Below are 24,250 nucleotides of genomic sequence, written 5' to 3' on the forward strand. Positions count from 1 at the left end.
AATTTTTTAATGGCCATAATGCGTTCTTTCAAAATCATCGAACAACTAAATCATTTCCATAGATCCAGTGACGTAACGTGACTTTGAATTTTGAGACCAAAAACTGAAACAATAATTTGTCAAAAAAATCATATTACAGCTATATATTTTATTTTGCATAAAAATGTTAACTAATAAGTTAGAATAATTATAATTCTTCCCTAACTAAGTGGTTTTATCGCTAAATTTACCTAAAGCTAAGTACAACACAAATCTTAAATACGTGGACTATTATAACAACAAATACATCGTAAAAGACTATTTTGGTAGTATTCTGAACGAGAATTCCAGTTAAACTTTTTAGAAAATAATTTAAAGGAAAAATGTTAATTCAGTTAATATTAATTTTTGTATACTGCTCAGATTTATCTGGTCTTCTATCATATATTTTGGAAATTAGAGAATTATCTGAAGATTTTCATGTAAAAATTGGCATTGATAGTGGTGGTGGATCACTTAAAGTTTGTCTGAATGTGCTCCCTGAAAATGATCCCGAATATTTCAAGAAATATAAAAGTGCTGGAATTAAAAACTATTCATAATTGGCTTAGGACCAAAGTTGTCTGAATCTTATGCTAACATTAAAAGCCTCTTTGAGACGTTAGATCTGCAGTCCATATGTGGAATTTGTTCCTATACTTTTGCCGCCGACTTTAAGCTTATTATGATTCTCCTTGGTCTTCAGTCAAATTCATCCACTTACACTTGCCCATGGTATGATGTAAATGTAAAGGAAATGGAAATTAAACGACCATTCAGCACCATAAAAAGTATTACAGAAAATACAAATTTATGGGAACAATCTGGAGGAAATATAACAAAAGCCAAAGATTTTAGTAAGCGTTTTTGTTTGATATATTTTTTTGTATTTTTTAAACTGTTGTTCAATTTTAAACTGTTGTTCAATGAACTGTATAAACATACCTTTAATCATTGGCGACGAAGAAACACTTGTCTTAAAGTATATTCCCCCTCCTGAGCTTCACCTTTTGTTAGGTGTGGTTCAAAAACTATTTGATTGTCTTGAATTGGAGAATACCAATGTTGCAACAGAATGGATAAAAAAGCGGGATTGAAACTAGATCATTATGGAAAATGTAACGGAAATAACGCCAGACAACTTTTAAAGAAAGTGGATATTTTGAAGACGATATCGCCCGGTAAAGAATCCTATTCAAAGTTTTGACAAGCAAAAACCTAAACATCTTTTTTTTAGGAAATAAATATATTGCAGTGTTCTCTGCATTCAATCAAGTAGTTTCGAGTTGTTTTGTTCAAGCACTAAACAAACATTTTGAACATGACATCGAACAATTTAGATTGGAAATACTCAACTTAGGTATTAAGATAACTCCAAAGATTCATGCAATTCTGCATCTTGTGCCAGAGTTTATAAAAGCAAATCATAGAGCTCTAGGATTTTACTCGGAACAAGCATCTGAGCAGGTTCATTTTTTCTTTAAATTATTTTCTAAAAAGTTTAACTTGAATCCTCGATGCTATCAAAATAGTCTTTTACGATGTATTTGTCGTTACAATAGTCCACGTATTTAAGATTTGTGTTGTACTTAGCTTTAGTTAAATTTAGCGATAAAACCACTTAGTTAGGAAAGAAATATAATTATTCTAACTTATTACGTTGTTTTAAAAAAGTAAAGTGTTCTCGAATAGCTGAATTTAAATATTTTAAATAGCTTTTTTCTTATTTTTTGTAATCTTTTTTGCTTCCGACGACGGAAAGAGATAAACTTTCCGAAACGTTAAGCATTTTTCTCTTTGATAGGCAAATTTGTATAACTGTAAACATAACTTCTGACAAGCAGTGTCCGTTTAGGTTTAACGCAGACGTGTTTACAAAAAATAACTATTTTATTTTGTAGATTTTCTTGCAGTGCAGTGGCGAAATACCCATAAAGGATTTTTTTGGAGAGTGTAAAAATAATATTAGACACCTTCAATAGTTTTTTTTTCAAATTACTGCTATTAAATAAAAATTCACTTACTTTTTGCGTCTCGTAATCGAGCGGCCGATTCGTCCTGATCTCCCCCGTCTCGTTGTCGATGTTGAACGGCAGTCCCGTGGGAATAGAGTAGGTTATCCTGGCGTTGATGCCCTCGTCTGCGTCCACGGCCTTCACGAAACCGACTGACGTTTTTTCCAGGCCCTCCCTGACGCGGAACAAGTAGGGATCGCCCTCGAACTCCGGGTTCTTGTCGTTGATATCGGTCACTTTGATGTTGACGGTGGCGGTGCTGGACAATTTGCCGGTATCCTCAGCTTTTATCATCTGTAAAAGTTCGTAGCATTACAAGCATTTTGTATTTGTCGCAAACTGACTTCCAAAACAGTCCGGATTGTACATTTCATGAAACAACGCTGGCATTACAGATTGTTGTAAATCAGTTTAAAAATATAAAGAAGGTTTAAAAGTTTAGTTAGTAGAGAAGACCTCAAGAAGGTAATGTTGGTAATGAAACCAAAGATCAAATAACACTTGAAATATATAATATATGCAATAATTGTAAGTAGTTTTTATGAATCTGTTTGATATAGTCTATAAAATGAATAACTTTGAATTTTGACCGTTATTTTTTACCAACATGTCAAATATAAAATCCCTCTGTCAAAAAAGTTACTGATATTCTTTAAATTGAGTGCCTGAACGAATCAGATAGGTAACTCTTTTTACTTTCATGAAATAGAAAAGGAAAATAATAAAACAAGTGACAGTTCTTCCTCTTCTTGCAAAAATCAACACGAAATGTCATAATTGACAAAAGTAAAATGTCATCAGTTTTTTGACACTTCTAAATATTAGACCAATGCCGTCTCTAATGGGAGAACAGCCACGGAGCGAGATTTATGACGTCACGCTAGTTAGATACTACGGATTAATAAATATGTTGTAGAATACATGGAAAAAATAATTATTCCTCGTATTTTTGGTTTGTATTTTAAAAATGATATAGTTTACATGAAATATACATAATATACAGTTAATAAATACAATATAATATACTTAGATTAAGAAGATAATATATACCTATTTATTGTAATAAATACTTTGGCAAATAAACTATGAACCATACAGATGCAGCAAATGTTTTACAATATACAAATAATGTGGTACATAAGATAATGCGTAAAATGTAAAATATATTTTAAATTTTGGGGTTTGAAAATCGATCAAATTTAACAAAAAACATTCAATATCTACTAATAGTGATGTATTATTATTTGCAATCACAACATTTATTTATATATTATAATGTTTACTGCAATTAATAAACTAATATAAATTTGTCAAAAGATGACCACATATTTTTTAAAATTATTATTCTTAACACAAAAACTTTCTACACTGACTATGGAGTACGATTTCAGCCATATTTTAAAACATTTGCTGCATTTGTATGGTTCATAGTTTATTTGCCAAAGTATTTATTACTATAAATAGGTATATATATTGTATTTATTAACTGTATATTATGTATATTTCATGTAACTATTTCATTTTTAAAATACAAACCAATAATACGAGGAATAATTATGTTTTCCATGTATTCTACAACATATTTATTAATCCGTAGTATCTAACTAGCGTGACGTCATAAATCTCGCTCTGAGGCTGTTCTATTAGAGACTGGCATTGCGTCGCTTTATGGCCCGCAAGTTGCTAACCTAATAAAATTAACACTAGAAAAGCCCACTTGGGAACTGTCAAATTCAAAGTTATTCGTTTTACGGACTATATCTATTGCATTTGCTTTTATATTTTTGAAATATATATATATATATATATATATATATATATATATATATATATATACTATATATATATATTATATATATATATATATATATACTTATCCATAAATATATATATATATATATATATATATATATATTTTACTTTACAGGATACACAAAGAATAATAGGAAATACAGTTACTCACTAAAAGCACTTAAGGTTTGTAATAGACGTAGTTAGAATATCAAACACCAAACCAAACCAAAAATTATGTTTTATTTTACAGGTATTCCTCACGTTTGAAAGGAAAGTCACTTTATAACTCTATATTAATAATTCTTTTTTGTCCTATATTTGTTTAGTTGACGCATCTCTTACTAGGTATACCATTTAGTACTGATTCTACACCTATAGTTGTGGTTGTGACATATTCTGATGTGTTTTTGGCAATTTAAAATAAGTTAATATTTAAACAAACATTTCTGGCTTTCCTGATAGGAGTGTGAAAACAAATTTAATAAAGGTATAATGTGGATAATGTTCTGATTATTACAGTTTGCATGGATGACTATTTTTGTATGTTGTTATTTTTAATAAAGTATATTTAATGAGTTTTTGAGTATTTTTTCCCTCAGAGGATTGTGTTTTAATCTTTATATATAAATTTTCATAAATTATATCACACAAATTATATATACAGTTTAACACTATATAAAGGAACTATTTAAATAAGATTTTTAATAAAATATATAGCTGTTTTTGCACACAATTTAATTTGTGATTAACTGTACTGAAATAAAAACATAAATTAAGAGAAATGGGGCGATCTATCTCTCTCCAAGTCTTCTATTCTATTTAATCTAATTTCACTTATTAAACAACTATAATTATTCAATAATCTTCATAATTCTAGGAAGTTTTGAATATCGTCAAAACATGAAAACAAAAATTCACTTCCTATAGTTTTTACGTCCCTTTAACTGAAATATAAGAAACAGGAAAGTTAATATTCTCACTGAGAAAGTTTAGAAAATACCTTTAAGTAAAATCGCTTGAAATCTGCAGTAAAATACCTTTATTCTTATTTAAATAATTTGAATAATCTATGTTTTCATTTATGATAACCACCTAATAACCTAACTTTAACATCAACTTGACAATTCTGAAAAATGGTTAACCATGGGTTAACCAAAGAGTAAATGAAGTTTTGAATTCGGTAACGCCAACTTATTTTTCATTAAAAAATACCTAAGTCGGCCATATTGAGGAACTTCTCGGTGATAACAAGTATAGTTGTATTGATAAATACCACACGACCGAAAAAAAGTGGCGTCAAAGACGGCTGGGGAATGACAATCGATGATAATTTTGGCGAGGTCAAGCCCTAGACATCATATTACTTAGCCTGTAATCTTTTTCATTTCGTAATGGCGCTTTGGTACTGCCAGTTGGGTTATAATTGCCAAGAAGGTTATAATTAATTTTTATATTGTAGGGGATGTGCGATATAATGTTTAATAACTTACCAATTGATATCTGTTCAAATCCTCTCTGTCTAGCATACGGATAATCGATATTACACCCGATCTAGAGCCAATGGCGAATTGCCTCAAGTCATTTCCAGAAACAATTGAATACAAAACGGGGTCTCCTTCAGGATCAACAGCCTGTCAACAAAAAGTACTTTTATTTAAATAATCTATTACAAATTACAATAATTAAATGCGAAACATTAGATAGTCGATATACCTTTCTTTATAATTATTACATTATTAGAATCATTACCAATAATAGTTTTTAGTTTTAGTTTGACACTTAAATATTATTTACAGAAGAACTGAAAGAAAGAAGAAATAAATGTTAGCTTTCAAGCCGCATCAGCATCAAATGCTATTTAGCGGCGTATCATCTGCTACTTTAGTTCGGTAGTATATTTGACAAAAAGTAAAAACTAAACAACACGTTTATAGACAGATTGTATATGTTAATAGTACAGACATTGATTTTGTAAAAATAAAGTAAATGGTACAGAACAACATAGAATAAAACAATAAAACGTAAAAATATGTACAATTTAATTAGTAATTGGTTGCTTTAAACCAAAATGTAGCTTTTTAGATACCTATATTTTAGATATATATCCCGATCTTTCCGGAAAATTAAAAAGTTTAGGTTGCTCACTTGTAGAAAAAATAACTGACATGTCTGGCGAAAGATTGCAGGCCTCTCTTAGGTTATAATTAACTGACTACATTCCTTAAGGATATGTTTGACAGTTAAAGGATTACTACATTTATCACATAGAGGCGGTGGTTGGCCCTTGACTCGATGTGGAGAAACCACAAAAGAATGTCTTTTTGACATTCCAGAGTTTGTTAGGTTCCTCCAGATACAGAAGAACTTACCAAAAGTGTGGCAACAGTGGAGTTTATTGTAGCACCCTCACTAACTTCGATGTCATACACTGATTGCTCGAAAACTGGAGCTTCTGTATTTGGTCCTGGACTCACTGTGACTTCGACGATGGCTTGGCTATAGAGACCACCTGTAAAATAAGAAATACAAAAATTATAATAACTAAAACCATAAGATCAATAATTGTTCAATTTTGGCTTGCTGAACCCCTTATGAATTTGGCAAAATAAATATTATATCCTATATCTTTAGGATATAAATAAATTATATCCTAGCAGCCAGCTTCGAGAATAATTGAATAGCTAACCAAGATCCCAGTTGTTGGCCTTCGAGGCCGTCGAGGCCGCCGGATTTAGAGGCTATGGATTTTTATCTTTGTGGAAGAATAAATGTTCTTATTTGTAAACTGCCCGTATAATCTAGACAAGAACTGGAAGTACTTAGCCGTGATGCGAGGGTATTTTTCACCCCCACTGAGTTAATAAATTCCGCGAGAAATGCTCAAAAACGGTCCCGTCTGTCCATAACAGAAGACGGTCGACATATCGAACACCTGTAGCAAAATCTCATGTCTTGTTTTGCTATTAATTTTTATTGTTATTAGATATCATCATCAACATCAACACATTTTAACTATATCATTAGATATAGTTAAAATGTGTTGATGTTGTTAAATATAGTTTAAATTGTTAAAAAATTCTACATCTCTCATTGCAAATATTATTTTCCTATAATTGCTGCTCACAGCTACAATTTTTTGCATTACAGCCCGCGCCGTTCAAAGCCTACTAATTCAAAGTGGGCGAACTTTTAAAAACTCTATATCATAAGAGGAATCGAACAAAATATCAAGTATGCTATATTTTTGGACAGGTAATTTTAAATTCTTTTCAATTAAATTAAAAATATACAGTCCCATATAAAAGATCAAATTTTCTGTTGATAATTATTCTTAAATTATTAATTTAAAAAAAAAACTATACTTAAACCATTAAATTCTACGTAAAAAGGAGCTTTGGAAATGTTTTCATAAAAATACAAAATTTTCTCCTATAGAAAAGGATGTTTTCCTTTAAAAGCGTCCAATTTGGCTCACCCTGTACAGGCTTTTTGAACTCTATATCATTATTACTATATTATGTATTGATACATTACCTGAATCTGTAGCTTGCACTGTTAAACTGTACTGATCTCCGGCATTTAGTTTTCCGATGGTGGTAATAACTCCAGTATTTTCATCGATGGAAAACTTATTGTTTCCATTATTGGAAACATGGTAAATCGAGTACTTGATTTCTGCATTTTCGTCTTCGTCGTTGTCTGTAGCATGGATTGTGGTAACTTTTCTTTTCACATCACCTAAGAAATGTATTCAAGAATAAACATAATTTAGAAATCTTTTGAGCTTTAATTAGAATACTTTTTTTTCCATAGCAACTACTAAAATTGCCTTATATCTATCAAAAATAGTAGATAAAATAGTACTTTAACCACAAGGGTAGATTCAATGATACTTTAACAGCGAGGATAGGTTAAAAACTTTATTTCTTCTCGCACGTTTTTTAATTGCTTCCATTTTTGAAATTTTTTGTGTTCCTTTTCATAAGTTATTCGGGATTTAAATGGAATTAGTTTGGATATGGCGTTTGTCGCCCCAGCCTGAATATCTGTTGGTAATTTACTTATTTCGTTTTGAGCCATTTCTGGCTCCAATTCAATCAGCAATCGACACGAAAGAAAATTAAAAAATTATGACTCAAAACTGACTGATAAAGAGACAGCTTTATTTATTTGTCTAATTACATAGAAATCAACGCCAACCCAGCACAATATTTTTTCTACTCGTAATAAATTCCTTGAAATAATAACACAGATTATACAGATTATAAACTTTGTTTTTTCTTTACTGTTTTTCGTGGTTCCAATTTTCGGAATCGGGCACTAGCTAGGTTACTAGTTTGCGCACATAGCACGCCCACTTATGGTCCCTAAAATTGTGCGCAGCGCCTGACCGGCACAGTTATTAGAGAGATATCGAAAAACTGAATAGCGTCATGCGGTATTTACGCGTACCTTATCGTGGTTACGATATGGGCGAATGGCGCGAGTCAATTTTTAACACAACACCCGCTAATAACGTTACCGCCTGACGTAATTTGCGGATTAATTACACCAAGCGCTATTTCTAATTTCTAAATAACGTTTAAAGATTGCTTAAATGGGCATGTGCGGGTATTTGACAACCGGGGCCGGGGTGCAACTTTCTTCAAGTTAGCATCGTTTAGAAGCGATGTCGAAGCATGATCGGTACTATGGTCATTGCAAAACTATTGTCGCTTTATCAAATCGGGTATTCTCGGCAAATGCTGCGAAATATGGTATCACTATCACACTCTTGCACACGTGTGCGACAAGGTCTAGGCAGTCGCCTCGCTACAAAGCGAGAAATCAGAATATCGCTACGAATCGATATTGCTACTGAACATAGTGCCTCAAGCTACAAAATTACTTTGCTATCGCTTTGAAACATGAACAAAGTTGCACCCCCGGCCGGCGAGATCTTTTATTTTAGGTTATGTTTGAATTGTTTTGAATTATTACTTTAGTTTTATTAGGTAATTTGACATTTAAGTAGCTGGGATTAGTTTTAATTAAATAAATATGGCCCAAAATATGGATTCCACCTCTTCCAATATTAAAGAACCTATAAAGAGGCTTAGGTTTACAGCAGATGACGACTTAGCCCTTCTAAGAGAATTTGTTGCTTGTTGTCATGTTGTCCTAAACCCACTGGCAGACGTTGAACAATAAAGCACTGAAAATAAGCACTTTAACCCTTTAGTTTTAAAATACCTAGTAAATAAAACAATTTCAAAGTTTTAAATTCAAAGTTAGGTTAAGTTTAAATAGCGGACGCGACACGAACAGAATTCTTTCCGATCCGATAACTATAAATGAAGAGAGTTAATACCCTTGAGTTAATACCACCTCACGTAAAGGAAATAACACCTGGCCTTATTAACGTCCATGCACGCTATTCGGTTTAGCGATATCTCTCTATTACGCTGTTTATTGTTATTTTACGCGAGTTTATTTTTGCGCATAGGAAATTTTATTCGTTTGCACATCGTCATAAAAAACAATTTTCGTACCACGAATTAGGGATAAGATTTTTATCTGTATACATATAGTATACCTAATCTGTGATAACAATTTCTGAATATTTTTTAAAACGTAACTCGCTATGGAAAAGAAATATTGTTTTATACACGACGATAAAATGGCATTATCGTCTCCCGAAATTAATTCGCTCGCGATTTCATCGTTCGTGAATTAATCTTTTCGACGATAAAATAGCATTTTATCTCCTTGTATAAAAAATAACTATTATTTCTTTTAGTTTCATTCTTTTCTTTAAAAAAATGTTTTATATTTTTAATTTGATTACTATGTACGGTCGAAAAGAAAACGGTGTCAAAGACAGCTGGAGAATGACAATGGATGATAATTTTGGCGAGGTCAAGCCGTAGACGTCATTTACCTAGGCCGTACTCTTTTTTATTTTTTTCAACGGCGCTTACTGCCTGTTGGCCCTAAGAAGGTTGTAATATATTTTTATATTGAGTATAAATGATTTTTAAACGGTGTAGTTTAAAATTCAAGAGAACATGGAGTGCTTAATAATATTGTAAAATTAAATAAAAGACCTGAAAAATTATCTGGCTTACCTGCTGGTACTGATACGGGTGGAATAATAGGCAATACAGGAGCATTGTCATTGACGTCCAGCAAATTGACAGTGACGGAGGCAGGGGCACTAGCTGCCACTCCGTTCTTTTCCCTTGCGACAATTTGGAATTTGAATTTTCCTGGATTGGGGGGATCTCTATCCAGATTGTTCTCGTTGACCACCAAGTATCCGTTTTTATCCACAATAAAATATGGACTGGTTAGTTCAAAGGTGTATTGTGGTTTGGGATCGTTGGTACTCTACAATAAATAAACGATTATTTATTATACAGGGTTGTTCACCACATACGACACGGAGTATTGTAGCTAAACGATGAGATTTTTACAAATTTTAAGTTTTGGGTTCATTGCAGGACTATTAGAGCTACAATTTAGAAATAATTTTACAAGATACAGTGTGTCCCAAATAAGTAAAAAATATCAAAGTTGTATTTTTTTAAATGGAACACCCTGTATATTATTAAATTTCTAGTTTCTACGATTAAAATAAAGGTAAATGTGATTAAGGTTTATTATATTTAAACCTTACCGTTTTCGAAATATTTTCAATTTTGTGAAATTGCAGTAAAAATTTTAAGGCTTCACTTCTCCAAGGGTATCAAAGTTTTTAATACTAAATATTTACTGAAGTTTATTTATTAATCAGTTATTGTGTTGCAATAATAAAAATAATACTACCTTATACAGAGTGTCTAAAAATTTATTTTAAATAATTATTAGCTTCAAACGGCAAAAACTTGTTTAATTTAAATAGAACGCCTGTATATTTTAGGAGAATCAGATGCACAATTTAATTGTCTATCAAATTGTGTTATATCATTTTTTACCTATCCCTTCAAGTTTTCGTAGAAAATGCATTTTCTTATAATTTAGACCTCATTTATCAATATACCCACGGAATATTGACATTTGAGATTGTTTTTAAAGATGTACCAACTTTTTAAAGAGTACAGATACTAATATTGTCGATATAATTCGTTTATTTCATTAAAAAAATAAAAAAAACTGTTTAAATATTTGTTAAAGAGGACCAATTAATATGATTCCAGTATTCAAACTACATGAACTTACTGTTTGCGTTGATTAATAATAATTGCTCCAAATACTAAAAAACTGAATTTTGTATGGGTATTAGAAAGTGTGATAAAAGTAACACCTTAAAATGATATTTCATTTTTTAATAAATGGTTATTTATAACAACAGAGACGTTCATTTTGATAACTTATTATTATATTGATTCCTGACTCAAATCCACATTTATTTAGAATAGTTTATTAACGAACACAATTAAGTATGTAATTAATTAGTACATGGGCGGAAATAATGGTGCTATATTTAATTAATGGTATACTCTTTTATAAGGATTTAAATAGTTTTCTTTTTGCTTACAAATAAGCTAGTAATATTATCGTTTTGCTAAAAACGATAATATTACTTGTGCCTGTACATTTTGTACATTTGTTGCTTTAAAAACAATCTAAAATGTCAATATTCCATGGGTATATTGATAAATGAGGTCTAAATTATAAGAAAATGCATTTTCTACGAAAACTTGAAGGGATAGGTAAAAGATGGTATAATACAATATGATAGACAATTAAATTGTGCATCTGATTCTCCTGAAATATATAGGGCGTTCCATTTAAATTAAAGATGTTATTGGCGTTTAAAGCTAGAAATTATTTAAAATAAATTTTTAGACACTCTGTATGAGGTAGTATTATTTTTATTATTGCAACACAATAACTGATCAATAAATAAACTTCAGTAAAAATTTAGTATTAAAAACTTTGATACCCTTGGAGAAATGAAGCTTTAAAATGTTTACTGCAATTTCACAAAATTGAAAATATTTCAAAAACGGCAAGGTTTAAGTATAATAAACCATAATCAAATTTACCTTTATTTTTATCGTAGAAACTAAAATTGTAATAATATACAGTGTGTTCTATTTAAAAAAATACAACTTTGATATTTTTTACTTATTTGGGACACTCTGTATCTTGTAAAATTATTTTTAAATTGTACGTCTAATAGTCCTTCATCGAACCCAAAACTTGAAATTTGTAGAAATTTAATCGTTTAGCTACAATACTCCGTGTCGTATGTGGTGAACAACCCTGTATGTATATAAGGCGATTCAGGCTTCCGAAAAAACCTATTGGTACTAGATCCTAGCCAGCGTTAAAGCAAAGTGTTCTGGTGTATTGTGGTATTATTACTTACAAAATCTTTATCTTCAACTGTCACAATTAACGGCTTGCCATTTCCATCAAACACTTCTTCCCCTATTGGAGAATTTTCTTTTACGTAACCTTCTCGAGCGGAAAGGACTATTTCAGGCGGATGAGCATCGACAGGCTTGACAGTGATGAACAGTTTTGCTGTCGTTGATCTTTTCGCCTCTGAGACTTCTTGAGCCTGTTAAACAATAGAAAAGTTATATATTTCATTAAAAATAAATCAATAATTCTTTGAATTTAATAAACAGCAACGAGTTTTTGATTTATATGAATTGTGTTGTGAAATTTTAAGCTTAAAAATGTTTTACTAGCAGACCTTGCAGTCGAACATTGTTCTTTTTACAACCTCTTTTAGTGCGAAGTGTACAAGATAGTTTAATAGTCGTTGCAAAAACTCATCGCAACCTTATTAAAATTGTCTAATTGGAATTTAAATTTCCCGCTGGGGATTCAGGTGGTAGCTCTGCAGTAAAAAGTGTCAAGTTGCCACATTTATTTATTTATTTCCTGATATTGTCATTCTATTGACACTTCAGTTTTGTATTACGAGTTTTTAATTTACATGAATTGTGTTAAAATGTTTACTAGCAGACATTTGCAGTCGACCAATGTTCTTTTTAGAACCTATTTTAGTGCGAAGTGTACAAGATAGCTTAATAGCCACTGTAAAAAACTCATCGCAACCATATTTTGAACGGGAAAGCGGTAGTAATGGTCCTTTATGTCCCTTAAGTGTTGTGAAGAAGGTGAGTTTTGTTGATGTAAATAATAACTGTTTATATATTTATAATTAATTTAATTTTGTTTCCTAAAATATTTTGGTTAAAAGAAAATATGTAAAAGTGGGCAATCCTGTGCCGGTCAAGCTTAATCATATGACTTTATTTGGTATGATATACGTATATCATAGGTGGTTCTATTAAAAATAAGCAAAGTTAAATATACTTGTTCCTTCTTCTGTTTCTATTTCTCGTAAATAAAATAAAAACAATAAAACTGTTTACCTTTATAATAATGCTAAATTTCTTGGTAATCGACGACTCCACCGCTTTAATTTGGTGCACCGCCCCTGTATCCGGATTAATCTTAAAATATTCGGAAAAAGTCTCTGGGCTGCCACTGACAAACGAGTACTTGATTGGCGAATTGATCGTGTCCATGTCGATGGCTTGGACTTTTTCGGGAGACACGTTCAAAACACCCTGGTTGACACCACTGGAGATCTGCAAAAGAAAAAGAAAAATTAACTAATGTTTAGTCTGTACGATTTAAGGAAGATTTTGACAGACGATGACAGAGAGAAAGGAAAATGACGGCATACCAATTTATTTTTTTTTCGCTAAAAATGTTTTTCTATATTTTTAATATCTAAATGATATCAGTCATGCGTAGTTTTTCGGTGTTCAAAAAGTACAATTAGAATTAATAGAATATCCTAGCAACAGCTTGCGTTAGTCAGTTGTATCCATACAGAAAACTTAATATTTAGCGTATAAAACAATCAACTTTTGATTTCTAACTACAATTTCTCTTGACGGAAGATAATCAAAGGCCAAAATGACATTTCTCGCAAATTTTGAAAGATAAGTTAAAAGTTTGATAACTTTTTCTACAGTAGCGTGGCAAATTCTCGCGGGGACCCCCCGCAAGCTTTGTTAGGGGCCCCCCTAAGTATACTCAAGAATCCCTTCAAATACATCATTATTGTGATATCTGCTTGAAACATATTTTTTAACAAGAACCACAATGTGATATTCTTTTATATTTTGATAATTGTTTCAACATTTATTTATTTATTATTATAGTACCTACTCTTAAAATACTTAAACTAGAAAATAAACATTGATGCTTCTAATTAGTCAAAGTTTTATTAGAAAAAAACAACTCAACATATCTACTCATAACTAAAACGCATGCAAATGTGAACAAGAAATTTTAAATATTTATGAAGTACCCCTATGGTATATTAGAAACTCTATTCCTTTTTCTTCGACCTTAACAAAAGGAACTTGTTTACGAGGCTGTCCAAATCGACCTCTTTGGCTCAAAATTTATTTAGTTTAATGCTACGGAAAGCGGGATCATAGTTATCGGAAAATGTAATACTTACTATTAAGTGTAATCATATTTTCATGTTTTTGTTATTTTCTCTAAAACAGATTAAACCATTTTAGAACAAACAAATTTAAAAAAATTCTGGAGTATATCTATACCAATATATAAAATCCTTAAGTGACTGACTCACTTATTAATCATGATCCTGCTCAAACCACTCAACGTAAGAAGCTCAATTTTGGCATACAGGTTGATTCAAGGGTGTAGAGGTTCGATAAGAAGGGATTTTTCGAAATTTCAGTTCTAAGAGGGTGAAACCACCCCTCAAATATTACAATATTTTTTATTTAAAAAACCGTCAAGTTTCCGAAAAAACGCTTAAACACGTATATTTTATTTTCTTTTTTTTACATATTTTAAGATTTTTTAAAATTTTTTTAAAAATTTCGAAAAATCTGGTCATTGATTAATCACGATTCTGCTTAAAGCGCTTGACGTAAAAAGCAGATTTTTGGAAAACGGATTGACTTTAGGGTGTAGAGGTTCGATAAAAAGGGATTTTTCGAAACTAGAATTCTAAGGGGTGAAACCACCCATCAAATATTAGAATATTTTTTATTTAAAAACCGGTGAGTTTTTCGGAAACACTCTTAAACACGTATATTTTATTTTGTTGTTTTACATATTTTAAGATTTTTAAAAAATTTATACAGGGTGTTACATAAAATATGACCATTGAGTAACCACGATTCTGCTTAAACTGCTTGACGTTTAAAGTTGATTTTTGGCAAACGAATTGACTGTGGGGTGTAGATGTTCGATAAGGAGGGGTTTCTTGGATCTCAAATTCTAAGAGGGTGAAAACGCCCCTCGAATATTACAATATTTGTTATTTAAAAAACGGTTAGTGTTTCGGGAAAACGCTTGGACACGCATAATTTATTTTGTTTTTTACATATTTTGAAATTTTTTAAAAAATCATACAGGGTGTTCCAAAAAGTTGGGTAATTGATTAACCACGATTCTGCTTAAACTGCTTGACGTAAAAAGCTTATTTTTGACAAACGGATTTTTTTCAGTCAAATTCCAACGAGATGAAACTACCCCTCAAATATTACCAAGTTATATAATAATATCGCCATATTGTTTTTTCTCATGCTGACATAAATGTGAGAAAATTTTATCCAGTTTGTATGTTAATGGAAATTCTTGCTTTGCTTTATCATCACCATTACAAATGATTAATTTTTATATTATATTCTTAGTATCAAAATAAAGAAGGAATTTTTCTCATAATGCCAATAATAAAAAAGTTTTTCCTCTTGTAAAGACAATTCGGGGATATACTGTGTATAATTCTTATATATATTAATAATACCCACCAAAAATAAGAAATCACTGGATAATCTCATAAATTTTCTTTCAAGAAAGTTTAAAACACTGATTAATAAATAGTAATATATTAAAAATATGTCTGACGAAGTACAAAGATTCAGTCTGTAAGCATCTTGGTCATAGAGGGTGGGATTTAAGGGTTGTAATAACTCCCCCTCCCCATAATTAATTTCCTAGCCCCGCCTTAAGAACAGATATCAATAAATAGGTGTCACAACACCTTATGGGATCACTTACTCTATCGCCTTTGCCAGCAAAGGAATTTAGAGCTCTTAAGTTAAGTTCACATTAAGTTAAAGTTCTCTACGGTATAAAAATGAGAAGGAAAGTTCTTTACCAAGATTATAGGTATAGTTTTTTGTATAAAAAAACCAATGGAGGTCATGTATGGATATGTGCTGAGGAGAGTTGTTGTTGTCGTACGAAATTGGTAGTCAACAAGAAGAAAGAAATCAAACAAATTGGGAAACATGATCACAAAAGAAAAAAGCCATCAGCAACAGTACAACAGCCATCAAGAGGGACATTGTTGGCAGAGCTGAAGAAGAAGAAAGAGGCTAAGCCGGAAGAAGAGAAATTAAAAAAACTGAAGGAAAACATGAAAAACGAAGTCAAAAAGCTTGATTCTAAAAGGCACTTTAGGGAGACATTTTTACGCAGGATATTTTTGAGAAAGTTGAAAAAGTATGTTTAATTATTGTGTTTGATCTGTTAGAGAGAGAGAGAGAGAGAGAGAGTTATATCACAGTTAAAAGAATGGCTTTGTGATAAAAGATGGCCAGTGATTCAAAGACAGTTTTTTATCATTTGATGTACCATTTATTATTAGTGATTTTTTTGTCTTATGTTTTTTAATTAATTGTCTATTTTTTTTAAATTAATTGTCTATTAATTTTTTGTCTATTATTTTTTTAATTAATTGTAGAGATTATACAATTTTTTGACTGTTTATGTATATTTTTACTTTTACTTTAATATATGTATTTAAATAGAAAACGACAATAAAATTATTGTTGAAAATTATAATAGACTTGCAATTTTAATAAATAAAATGTTTTTAAGTTTCTACGTATTATTTCTTTTATTTGTGTTAATTTTCTTGTAGTTTTTAATTTTAGTTATTAATGATAAGTTAAAAAATTAACTATTATAATTTTTTTGTTTAATGTTTGTTGATAAAAGAACTTTATTTTTATAACACGGGAATTTGTTCTTTTTTAAATAAAAAGTTTTGTGGATACGATTTTATTTTTTTAATTGTAGCAAATATACAATTTTTAGACTATTTATTACATTATTTTTTTCGATATTATTATATTATGTATGTATTTATATACCGGGTGCTTCTCAAAAGGGGCTCACCCCCCATAACTTTTTTATTTTTTCAGATAAAAAAAACGGTATTTGTTATGTTAGTGTATAATAAAAATTAGGATTGTGTGATTGACGTATTCAATTGTTTTTGGTCACTTCCTGTTTCACCGGAAATGACTACAACTTTTGATTTTTAAATGGCATCGTCGGTATTTTTTTACTTTATTCGATAGAAAATGACATTTTGAATAGAATGACATATCATATATGTCAACTTTTGACATTCTCGCTTAATAAAAAATCGTATTTTAAAATTCAATCTAGAGTGCCATGACTATGTTAAAAAGACTAATTCTTAATCAAGGAGCCTCGGAAAAATTGATTTGGTCGTCTAATGTTTTTAGTGTCTTGTCCTGGTCAGTTAGAAAATGCTTAAATCGTATTTTTAATCATATCTCAATTTTTTCAAATGGAACGAGGGTGGCTCATTAGCATATTTGGAAAAGGCATATTTTACGAATAATTTGATACCACACATTTGGTATTTCAAGTCAAATTTCCGTTACGATCTGCAAGTTATAGTTTCAAATAAACCATATGCGAAAATGTCAAAATTTGACAAATGATATGTCATCCCATTCAGAATGTCATTTTCTATCGAATAAAGTAAAAAAATACCGACGATGCCATTTAAAAATCAAAAGTTGTAGTCATTTCCGGTGAAACAGGAAGTGACAAAAAAAATTGAATAAGTCAATGAATCCTAATTTATGTCATATACTAACGTACCAAATCTCGTTTTTTTTATCTGAAAAAATAAAAAAGTTATAGGGGGTGAGCCACACTTTTGAGACGCACCCGGTATATCTATTTAATTTTTTTATTTTGTAACGAGCACTGTTTACTTACTTGTTTCGTCAAACTTTTTGAATCCATATTTGCTTTTTTATACAGAGTGTTTTATAACTGAATATTTTCAATTTAAAGAAATATGTTTATTTTTACGATGGAAGTCCAAAATTCTTTTAGGTTCAATCCAATCATGTTCGTTATCTCTTTTGGTTTATAAATAAATGCCTTTATTGTCAAAAAATTTTACAATTTGTAGACAAAGGTAAAGTAAACAAACAAAGTAAACAAACAAGGGACCAAAACAAACAAACAAAAGATAATACAAAACATACAAATAATATTGTCAGTCAAGTTAGCTAAATATATCTATGTTGCTGATGCGGCTTTATTTCTAAATTGAAGGGTCCAATGCAATAACCGGCTAAGTCCAATTTTTGGGTAAATTTAGTTAACAACATATTCTTGCACAGTTTAAAATGCTCTATCGAACCATGCAAGAACGAGGTTTCTGATATAAAAAATAAAAATAATATTCATGTTTTGTTGGTTGCCAGCAAACAGTACTGTGCAAGAACCGGTCAAGTCCTGGACTTAGCTGGTTCTTGCGTAGTATGATACGAAATGTTTTACCGGTTAACACGTGTCGAATAATGTCCATTGTTTTACTATAGTATTGGGAAATTTGATTAAAATTGTGTTGAATTTGTGCGGGTAAGCAGTAAAAATGTCGGATTCATCAAGTGACCCATTTGGGGGAACCCATACAAATTCTGATGAAGATTATTCACCCACAAGTTCCATAAAACATAAATAGTTTGTGGGTGAGCCAATTTTTTTCTGAATTTAATATTAAAAATAAAAAAGTTTTGGAACCGGTGTCATTGCCTGATGTTGGGAGAAAATTATATTTGGGTACAAGGTTACTTAAAAAATAAGTTTGATCATATAATGATACTGGCCCAAAACTATGTTCCTCAATGTGACCAATGGTATTATCAGAAAATTAAAGAATATCACCAAGCTTACTAAGAACCCAATATGGATTCATCTGCGTCCGAATTTAGCTCGGACGAATAGAAAAAAATATGTTATAAGTACTTAAAATCCTTCCCTTATACAGGGTTGTTCACCACATACGACACGGAATATTGTAGCTAAACGATTAGATTTTTACAAATTGTAAGTTTTGGGTTCGTTGAAGGACTATTAGAGCTACAATTTAAAAATATTTTTACAAGTTACAGAGTGTCCCAAATAAATAAAAAATATCAAAGTTGTATTTTTTTAAATGGAACACCCTATATATTATTACATTTTTAGTTTCTACGATTAAAATAAAGGTAAATTTGATTAAGGTTTATTACACTTAAACCTTACCGTTTTTGAAATATCTTCAATTTTGTGAAATTTCAGTATAAATTTTAAGGCTTCATTTCTCCGAGGGTAATACTAAATATTTACTGAAATTTATTTATTGATCAGTTATTGTACTGCAATAATAAAAACTTTACTACCTTATACAGAGTGTCTAAAAATTTATTTTAAATAATTACTAGCTTTAAACGGCAATAACTTGTTTAATTTAAATGGAACACCCTGTATATTTTATGCGAATCAGATGCACAATTTAATTGTCTATCAAATTGTATTATACCATTTTTACCTATCTCTTCAAGTTTCCGTAGAAAATGCATTTTCTTGTAATTTAGAACTCATTTATCAATATACCCATGGAATACTGACATTTTAGATCATTTTAAAGATGTACCAAATTTTTAAAGAGTACAGATACTAATATTGTCGATATAGTTCGTTTATTTCATTAAAAAATAAAAAAAAAACTGTTTAAATATTTGTTAAAGAGGACCAATTAATATGATTTCAGTATTCAAACTACATTAATTGACTGTTTGCGTTGATTAATAATAATTGCTCCAAATACTAAAAAACTGAATTATGTATGTGTATTAGACAGTGTGGTAAAAAGTAACACCTTAAAAATTATATTTAATTTTTTGACAAATGCTTATTTATAACAACAGAGACGTTCATTTTCATAACTTATTATTATATTGATTTCTGATTAAAATCCACATTTATTTAGAATAATTTATTAACGAACACAATTAAGTCTGTAGTTAATTAGTATTTGGGCGGAAATACTAGTGGTATATTTAATTAATGGTATACTCTTTTATAAAGATTTAAATAGTTTTCTTTTAGCATACAAATGGGCTAGTAATATTATCGTTTTAGTAAAAACGATAATATTCCTAGTCTGTACATTTTGTACATTTGTTGTTATAAAAACAATCTAAAATGTGAATATTCCATGGGTATATTGATAAATGAGGTCTAAATTATAAGAAAATGCATTTTCTACGAAAACTTGAAGGTATAGGTAAGAAATGGTATAATACAATTTGATAGACAATTAAATTGTGCATTTGATTCTCATAAAATATACAGGGTGTTCTATTTAAAGTAAATAAATTATTGCCGTTTAAAGCTAGTAATTATTTAAAATAAATTTTTAGACACTCTGTATAGGTAGTATAATTTTATTATTGCAACACAATAACTGATCAATAAATAAACTTCAGTAAATATTTAGTATTAAAACTTTGATATCCTCGGAGAAATGAAGCCTTAAAATTTATACTGCAATTTCGTAAAATTGAAAATATTTCAAAAACGGTAAGGTTTAAGTGTAATAAACCTCAATCAAATTTACCTTTATTTTAATCGTAGAAACTAAAAATGCAATAATATACAGGGTGTTCCATTTAAAATTTTTCTATTTTCCCGTTTCGAATTTTGAAACGACATAAATACTATTCCTTCAAATATGAAAAGCACCAAGAGCTACGAGATGGGGACGAAATATGGCGGCAGGCGTTTTGTTTTGATATGATGGAAAGAGCAAACACGGATAGGGAATTTTTAAAAAACATATGTTTCACTGACGAATGCACGTTTACCTTAAATAATGAACCCAATGTTCAAAATTATCGATACTGGAACAAAGAAAACCAACACAGGTTTGTCAAAACAAGGACGCAATATCCACAGAAAGTAAATGTTTGGGCAGGGATATTCGGACACAATATTATCGGGCCATTATTTCTTACGCGAAATTTAAATGCAGAATATTATTTGGAACTACTCGAAAATCATATTTTACCTGATTTACATGATGCCGCTAGGGAAAATCAGGAAGTTTGGTACCAAATGGATGGCTGCCCGGCACATAGTACCCTGGCTGTTCGGGAATATTTAGACAATAGTTTTAACGGAAACGTTATTGGCCTAAATCATACAGTAAATTGGCCAGCAAGGTCTCCTGATATTTCGTCAAATGATTTCTTTCTCTGGGGCCATTTAAACTCCAAAATATACAAGGATAAAAAATACCGAAATCTAGATGAGTTAAAAAATGCTATTTCTGCCGAATGCAATAGAATTTCAGTTTACCAACTAGCGAATGTAAGAAGAGAATTTTATGATCGCCTGGGTTATTGTCTAGCAGTCGATGGAGGAATATTTGAACATCTTAAATCCTAAAGTTCTAACAATTTAATAGTACCTAAATTAATAAGTTATTGAATATGGTAATAATACTATAATTAACCTTGTAATTGATTACTTTATTTTACTTTAATTCATATTAATTTGTTTTTATAAATACATCTTTAAGATTTCCGATGTAGGAATGAGTTTTCAATAATAATAAAGCACTAAATAGGAAAATTTCTGAAATGACAACTTCATTTGACAGTTATCTTTTACTTTGACTGGTGCTCATAAGTAAATACAGGGCCATAAGAAAGGAGAAATATTTAAAAAGAAATCGGCGATAATTCGTAAACGAGCTAATCAAAAATATCTAAAGTTATTCTTTTGAATGTGGGTTTTAGTGCTCTTCAATAAACCTAAATAGAATTATTCTCTAAAATAATTAGGGAAGTCAATAATTGACCCCATTAAAATTTACATGGGATTTCCTATGTCCCGTCCGACAATGCAACACTCGGTATAATTTATATGGTTTTGTAACAAATTGCTCGCTATTTTATGGAAAATGCTGAAGCTCTGCAAACCTTAATCAAGCCTTAATCAAAGCACGTGTGTTTGGAATAAGTCTTAGGCAGATTTCTGAAATATAATATATATTTCCTTTGGCCACACACCCGCTTTACCCGACCCCTGAGAGCGACCCGAAAGTACTAAAATTTGCACTGTTAAAACGTGACAACAGTGTATTCATAAAACTCTTTACCTGAAAAAGCTTGTAAATAATAGTCTAGCGAACAAGTACCTGCTCTGGTACTAAGATACTGACCTTTAGAACTTTAGTTGGTTTCAGTCGTTCGTAACGATAGTTCGAGAAATATTTTTTTCTACCCTTCGTATTACTTTAATTTTAAATATGTCATCAAAGTACATATGGGATAATCAAAGAAACCGATACGAGCTACTACAGCTTAACCCTCCTGGCAATCCTGGTGTGTACCTATGTGTCGTGGAAGGTTGTCCGGCGAAGATGTACCGGTACGGCCTAAGTATGGCCCATCAAAGAGGAGAACACCGTCACGGACAGCAACAAGACAGTGGCGCACAGTCCTCATCAGAAGCTTCAACTGACAAAGAGGAGGTCAGTGAAAGTGATTGGCTTAAGCAGCTTAAAAATCGCGCAGATCGCGAGCTAGATAGGTTGAATATTGAGAAAAACATGCGGGGTTCTGTGTTGAAGAAAAACTTTTTGGATAAACTGAAGGATCTGGCGTTGGAATGACTATCAAATAGACGTAAGTATATTTATAGGTAATTAATACAGGGTGTTTCAAAAAACATGTGTTATATTTCGTGGGGAAATTCCTCACGTAAAAATATGATTTATTTTAAGGCGGGTTCTCACTTGTCAGTTTCGATGACGTAGTCTGACTGATTCAGTGGTACTGAACAAATAATGAACGTCAGAACACATTTTCATGTTAAATGATCAGTAAATTCGTACTTTCAGTTAAAGTGAAAACCAGTTCTACTTTTTTCATTTTGACTGATCATTATCGAATAATGAATAGAAACTGAAGCGTGAGAACTACATTTTCGTGATTTGTTCAGTTTACAAGTTAAAGTTAATTAATTATTTTAATGTATATCTCCAAAAAAATCCTTTATGGGTATTTCGCCACTGCACTGCAAGAAAATCTACAAAATAAAATAGTTATTTTTTGTAAACACTTCTGCGTTAAACCTAAACGGACACTGCTTATCAGAAGTTATGTTTACAGTTATACAAATTGGCTTAACAAAGAAAAAAAATGCTTAACGTTTCAGAAAGTCTATCGTCGGAAGCAAAAAAAATTCAAAGAATAAAAGAAGAAAAACAAACTATAAAAAAATATTTACATTCAAACTATTATGAGAACACGCTTTTTTAAAGCAGATACGTCGTTAAAGAAACCGTTGACGTTCTGTTAAAATAGAACGTCAACGGTTTCTTGTAGACGTATCTGCTTTAAAAAACGTTTTCTTCATTTCTGATTCACCAGAATATTCTGTAATTCATTTGCTAATTGTAAACTTCGCGAATTAAAAACTTCGCGAACACCTGGTTTCAATTTTGTTTTTAACCATTTTCATGTCTGCGAAATCACCACCAAAATGTTTGGACCAACTGAATACTGAATGTAGTAAAACATGAAACGTGTGAATACAATCGTTGATTTTATTTTCATTGATAATGAATCAGTCAGACTGCGTCAGCGAAACTGACAAGTGAGAACCCGCCTTTATGTATTAGCGAAGGTCCGATTCATATTTTTTTTCGATTTATTATAATTTTCTTCCAATTGCTATTAGTGAATTAATGAAATTTTCAGGGTAAAATTTACTATAAGTCCGACATATTTTATTGCTGGAAAATTGTCGACAGATTCACCAGGGACGTGCAAATGGGTTATATCTGGAATATTTTACTAAAAAAACATGTGCGCCACTGATTTTTTTTCAACATTGTGTAGACCGTAATTCCTATTGTTGATTACGGTCTCTTTAATAAGACGCAATTTTATTAATTTGAATTAATCCAAGTCTAATAACAACCTTTAAAAAAATTTGCCCTCATTACAATAGCAAAATGTTAAAAAAGTGCTTATTGATTCATCAGTCTGCGGAAATGCATAGTTTTAAAGTTTGCGATTATTTATCTTAAATACCATTATTTTTTTTGAATTTGCTGTAGAAAGCACTGAACATCAGTGTTATAAGTTTTAATAAAATTTAGTAATAAATAAAGTAGTTAAATATACAGGATGTGTCTTAAAAAAGTGCAAATATTTTCAGGGCTGGTAGATCTCGATAAAAGAAACATATTTTCTCTTTACCGTGTTTCAAACCTAACTTAACCACTGGATCATTTCTGGTTTTTT

General features: G+C 30.6%; 1 protein-coding gene across 1 annotated transcript in view; it reads right to left on the bottom strand.

Moving 5' to 3' along the window:
- The window catches only part of LOC115882652 (cadherin-99C), a 243,377-nt gene that overhangs the window by 24,497 nt on the left and 194,630 nt on the right, over positions 1–24,250 (bottom strand). The window contains exons 9-15 of the mRNA XM_030900847.1: positions 13,205–13,423; positions 12,184–12,378; positions 9,935–10,196; positions 7,362–7,565; positions 6,197–6,336; positions 5,318–5,458; positions 2,043–2,327 (exon numbers count right to left, since the gene is read on the bottom strand). Coding sequence (XP_030756707.1) covers positions 2,043–2,327; positions 5,318–5,458; positions 6,197–6,336; positions 7,362–7,565; positions 9,935–10,196; positions 12,184–12,378; positions 13,205–13,423 — 1,446 coding nt within the window. The remainder of the gene's footprint in view (positions 1–2,042; positions 2,328–5,317; positions 5,459–6,196; positions 6,337–7,361; positions 7,566–9,934; positions 10,197–12,183; positions 12,379–13,204; positions 13,424–24,250) is intronic.

The sequence above is a fragment of the Sitophilus oryzae genome, unplaced genomic scaffold (genome assembly GCF_002938485.1).
Source record: "Sitophilus oryzae breed Bouriz unplaced genomic scaffold, Soryzae_2.0 scaffold_179_pilon_pilon, whole genome shotgun sequence".
NCBI classification, from domain to species: domain Eukaryota; kingdom Metazoa; phylum Arthropoda; class Insecta; order Coleoptera; family Curculionidae; genus Sitophilus; species Sitophilus oryzae.